Source organism: Pocillopora damicornis, chromosome 10, assembly GCF_964200805.1.
Source record: "Pocillopora damicornis chromosome 10, jaPocDami1.2, whole genome shotgun sequence".
Classification (NCBI taxonomy): Eukaryota; Metazoa; Cnidaria; class Anthozoa; order Scleractinia; family Pocilloporidae; genus Pocillopora; species Pocillopora damicornis.
In genome coordinates, this window is record NC_142679.1 from 52,682 (window position 1) to 58,055 (window position 5,374).

Consider the following 5,374-nt stretch of genomic DNA (forward strand, 5'->3'; position numbering starts at 1 on the left):
GGGTTTTTTTTGTAATAATGTGTGAGGGTTGGGGTGAAGTTGATTCATGAAAGCACCGGGTGGTACAATTGGCGCCATACATCTTATCATCAAAACACTTTTTTATGCTTTTTTATGAAACTTTTTCACCAACATTTTCAACTCAAAATTTGGGTGAAAGGATTGAGGAATTACGCTTGTAGTATCAAATTATTTGAGTTTTATTTTCAACACTTAAGTTTTGTTTTCGAAATTCAAGTTCTATGCGCACTTCAGTCAGGATTTCAAGTCTCCCATTCTATCGCTTTAGGGTAGCTGTCATGTGAAAACCTTTTGACGGAGCTGAAATCTCACCGAAGTAATTAATAGTCTCGTCAAAAATATATATATTTAATCGCTTTTGTTTAGTGGGGTGACAGAATCACTCTGTCAGCGTTACCCAATCAATACTCTGTCAGTTCCAAGCAGCTATTTAGTCGTTCGCTGCTCTGTCAGTTGTGCACAAATTTTCTGTCGGTTAGCCAATTTACTTTGAAGGTATACGCACCGTTGCACCATGATGCCTTGCACATAAACGAAAATTAAACCAAAATTGAAGTTGAAGAGAAACTGAAATAAAATTTACTGAACTGGAAATGAAATTGAAATTAGGCTTTCTTTCCAATTACGCCGATAAATTCACCAGAAACGAGTTAATTCACCCGACACCACCCTAAATGACAGCGAAATAATGTTTTAAAATTCTCCTTTACAACAGTGGCTCAATTTCTCAGCAACGGCTTGAGAATCGCTTTATCCCAATTCAACTGAGACAATTGCGCTTTCTTGGTAAACGTTGGGGAAGGCGCGGGTTCGAGTTCAGGTACGGCTATTATAGCAGGTAATTTAGTGTTAACAACTGGGTTGAAAACGTAAATTAGCCACCGTAAAGGGTAAAAAAGCTGACGTTTCGAGCGTTAGCCCTTCGCTCTGACGAAGGGCTAACGCTCGAAACGTCAGCTTTTTTACCCTTTACGGTGGCTAATTTACGTTTTCAACCCAGTTGTTAACACTAAATTACCTGCTATACTCTCCCACCGACGCGGCACCACAGTTTCTTTAGTAACTTACCCCTTTATTACGGCTATTATAAACAACCTGTATAGTCATCATATATGAGTACATCAATTGTGATTTGACTCATTCACAAAGATACCACTGACATCAATACCGTCGATTCAAATTCAATATGTCGGAGAAAAAGAGGACACCTTGTAAAGTCGATTATAGCAAAACTAGAATGCCTTTATGAAAACGTTAGCTCGGATAGTCCAGGTGGATTATGATGTTGACGCGAAGAAGCGTACAGCTTTGGAAAAACGTGACAAATAGAGTGCGAGCAACAGTTGTTTTGCAAATAAAAGTCACAAGTAATGTTCAGTATTTCTACACTCACGCAGGTTTGTGATAAATTAACTACGTGATATATTTGTAAACGGAGTAATGTAGTGTAACATTGTGGTAACACTATTTCTGATCCTTTTGTTATATCTTCAACCTTTCAAGGCCCTCTTCATTCTGGGGAATACGAGATGCAGGAACCAAAGTCAGTTGATGAAGTGTACGTGACAATTATGTAACTCATTCTATTAAGCAAACAGAACCTTTTCGTTTACAACATCGTGAGCCAAAATTATTTCGATCGGAAACTTATTGTAGTTATTATCGATATTAAGGAGAACGGTATACTAGTCTAAGCCTCTCTTTGTTGGCCACAAGTCCTCTTAAGAAGTAAAGGAATATGTCGCAGCTTGTGTTCATTGCAACGAAATTTCTCATTGATTTAATTATTAATTTTTGTGAAATCTGGGCTAGCCACTTTAGGGAAAACACACAAGATTCCTATATGAAGACAAATATATCAGGCTGGTAAATGCAATGGGTCAGATGTTACTCTGAAAAGTTACATTGAAGCAACTTTTCAATGAGAAATTGCAATTCAAACTATATGGTGATCATTCTGATATTTTTAAACTAGTTCCCAACTCAGCTGAAGGTAGTAGCCTGTGGTGCTGATTGAATTGGTTTGGTAAATGAGTCTTTTATATACTTTTGATCTTAATAACCTATTTCTTTTTTCTGGAAAGTGTAAATGTCACATATATTGATCGCACTGGAGACAAAATAAAAGTTAGAGGGAAAATAGGAGACAACTTGCTATACTTGGCACACCGTTATGGCATAGAAGTGGAGGGTAAGCTACATGTTTTACAACTAAGCTAATTAATTTGCTTTTAGTAATGGGAAGTGCCCATTAACCACTGGCAATTGCTTTACTTTCAAAAGAGCCATTAAGGATGCAAGATATTTAAAACAGAAAGCTAACACATAGTACATTTAAGTGAAACTCAAAGCAAATTAACAAGGTGATACAAATATGAAAATGTATTTTCTCAAACTGTGTTTATTGCTGCCATGACCAAGGAAGTTGAAGGTTGAAGGGCTGGATTTATTTATTTATGAGAAATGTATCATTAGCATTTATACTTTATGATGTTTAAGTTATTTGAGTAAAGAAACTTTGAGAAATTATTCTTGTTTTAAAGGTGCATGCGAAGCATCATTAGCCTGTTCCACGTGTCATGTCTATGTTAGGGAAGATTTTTTGGAAAAGCTTCCTGAACCAGAAGAGAAGTAAGATTTATTTGAGGAGATTTTTGGTACTCAGTGATAGTCTGTAAAAAAATGATTTTGTCTTATCCCATGGAACAGGCATCCTCATACTTCTGATATCCTTTGAGTGGTGCCTACTTTTATGTGCTATTTTGATAGTTGAACCTGTCCTGATAAATAAATTGTCACTTGGTATCAAGGTGTTTTCCTCAAAATCATTTTCTCAAGCCATTTAAAAGAGCCACATTTTAAAGTTGTTCATAATTATGTACACCTTAACTAGATTCATGAATAAAGTAATTTTTTTAAAAGAAACTGTGGTGTTGTGTAGGTAGGGGAGTATAACAAGATAATTTGGCTTTATCAACTGAGTTGCTAATGTAAATTGGCCACTGTGAAGAGTTTTAAAGCTGATGTTTTGAGCATTAGCCCTTAGTTTTTCTCCTCCAAGAAAATAAACTCTAAACCATAAATAGTAAAGATTAACCTGTAGTTGTTTAATTCTGTAAATATTATGAACTTAACTAGAATTATGTCTCCAGGGAGGATGATATGCTGGATATGGCTCCATTTCTTCAGGAAAACTCAAGACTTGGTAAGCAGTACAATGTAAAAGTGCCATGCAGTGTCATTGTAAAGGAGTTACTAGGTATTTGAAGTTCTGCACACAACATATGATAGAGCCTGTTGTTTACAGTTTTAGTACCTCATGATTGGCTACTGTCAGTAAGTTGGTTTTTTTTTGTTATACAGAATTAGAATTTTGTACTCTACAGTGTGGATGTGTGTTTAATGCCTTATATTTTGCATACTTCTTTGATAATATTTCAGAGCTGAAAAAAGGGGTTTCCAACAATTTGATTCATGAAAAAATAATCCATAGTGCTGATAAAAATATATCAATAAATTTTTGCCTAGCTACCTTGGACAACAAATCAAATGTCAAAGCAAAATTAGCTCTATCCATCTGGAAGATATGGAAGCCATTTCAATAAGTTCACTATCAATTAGATCTGGCATAAAATTTAACCAAGGTGCACATCATTCTTTTTGGCTTAAAAGTTCTTTCAAGTTTGCCATCAATTGTTTCTGCAATAAATTGTGACCCAAGCCCATGTTATTATTTTTTGCAAAAAAGTGTTATCAAATCTGTTGAGGTCTTTGAGTATGATATACTGTACTTTTCTTTTTTGTTTTTACTGTGATACTGTCAGTTGATGTAGTTGTGTTGCTGAACCCCTAATGTAAAGGGCAGCCTCCTTTGCTCTGCTGATGGAACTGACAAGGAAATTTGTAACAAATAAGAAAACCTTTTACCATTACAGTTAGATTAGACTTATCATACTATATATAACAACCTTGCATATTCTTGTTGATGATACAATTCATTGATGTTGACAAACTTTTTTGTGGAAGTTACATATCAAATTGTGGAGGTGCGGTGGCCTCATGGTTAGTGCGCTCAACTCTGGATCGGGTGGTCCAGGTTCGAGCCCTGGCTGGGGTCATTGTGTTGTATTCTTAGGCAAGACACTTTACTCTCACAGTGCTTCTCTTCACCCAGGTGTACAAATGGGTAACAGCAAATGTGCTGGGGGTAACCCTGCGATGGACTAGCATCCCATCCAGGGGGGAGTAGCAACACTCCTAGCCACTTCATGCTAAGAAAACCAGAGTTAAGCACTGGCCCCATGGGCCACTTGGGCTCATATAAAGGCTTTACTTTACTTACATATCAAATTAACCTCTACTTAAGTGAATGGAATTTTGTTGATGTGTTTCCTTAACGAGGAAGGTCAGCCTTAGTCTTTTTGTGAAATCAATGTATTCCTTTGTACTACCAGGTTGTCAGATCATACTAAACAAAGATTTAGAGGGACTTGAAGTAACTCTACCAAAGGCAACCAGGAATTTCTATGTAGATGGGCATGTTCCACAGCCCCACTAACTATGAATTACTTTTAATTAGGGTAAGGATGTGTATTGTATAAGATAGCTTAAGTATCTTGCCAAAAGTGAATGTACTGTTTAAACATTTTGAGTGAAAGGAAATAAATGTTTCGTCAATAATGGAAATCTCCATATTATTTTACGAGTGGCTTCAATCAGTTGTAAAATAGTTTATTACCAGTTTTCTCAATAGATTCCCCCACCCCTTTGATAAACTCTTGCCTGCAGGGAAATATGAAACCCTTCTTTTAAAATTGTTTTCAATGCCTGTTACAAATTGTAATGAACAGTCTTCTAGCATTGGTTATGCATCTGGCTTAGTTATTTGATGAAAAGGTCTGTACCTTCTTCCTTATAGTAAGCCGTCCTTTTCTTTATCAACAAATAATGCTGAGATGCAGTTCTGCAATTTTACACTTTTGTTCAATAGGTCAACATATGGTCAAATCTATAAAATTTCCTGATTTGCAGTAGAAAATGTATTAGTAGATCATTGCATTAAACCTTTATCGTTGGCAACCAAAGAAAGAGTAGTGATCGGAAATAATACAAGAACATGTACAAAAACATAAGAAGATGTGAGTTTGAATTAATGATGTGTTCAGGATTTAAGTTACTGTACAAAACCTGTGAGATGGTGTTGCTACTGAACTGCCACTGTTTATCTTGAATCTAAAGGAACATTTAGTTCAAAATTTTGTTGCAACTGAGGCCTGGCATGAATTTTATACAAAAGGGTGGAATAAGGAAATGCAACTAGGAATGAAGGGACTTTCAAATCAGCTGAGGTAAC

At 36.0% G+C, this 5,374-nt stretch overlaps 1 protein-coding gene across 1 annotated transcript; it reads left to right on the forward strand.

The window, feature by feature from the left end:
* Window positions 1-1,160: 1,160 nt before the first annotated feature.
* Window positions 1,161-4,707, forward strand: LOC113674981 (adrenodoxin-like protein 1, mitochondrial). Its single transcript, XM_027191482.2, has 6 exons — window positions 1,161-1,418; window positions 1,525-1,579; window positions 2,106-2,212; window positions 2,565-2,652; window positions 3,174-3,226; window positions 4,476-4,707. Exons 1-6 carry the CDS (start codon window positions 1,301-1,303, stop codon window positions 4,577-4,579), a joined length of 525 nt encoding a protein of 174 aa, XP_027047283.2. The 5' UTR covers window positions 1,161-1,300; the 3' UTR covers window positions 4,580-4,707.
* The last annotated feature ends 667 nt before the right edge of the window (window positions 4,708-5,374 follow it).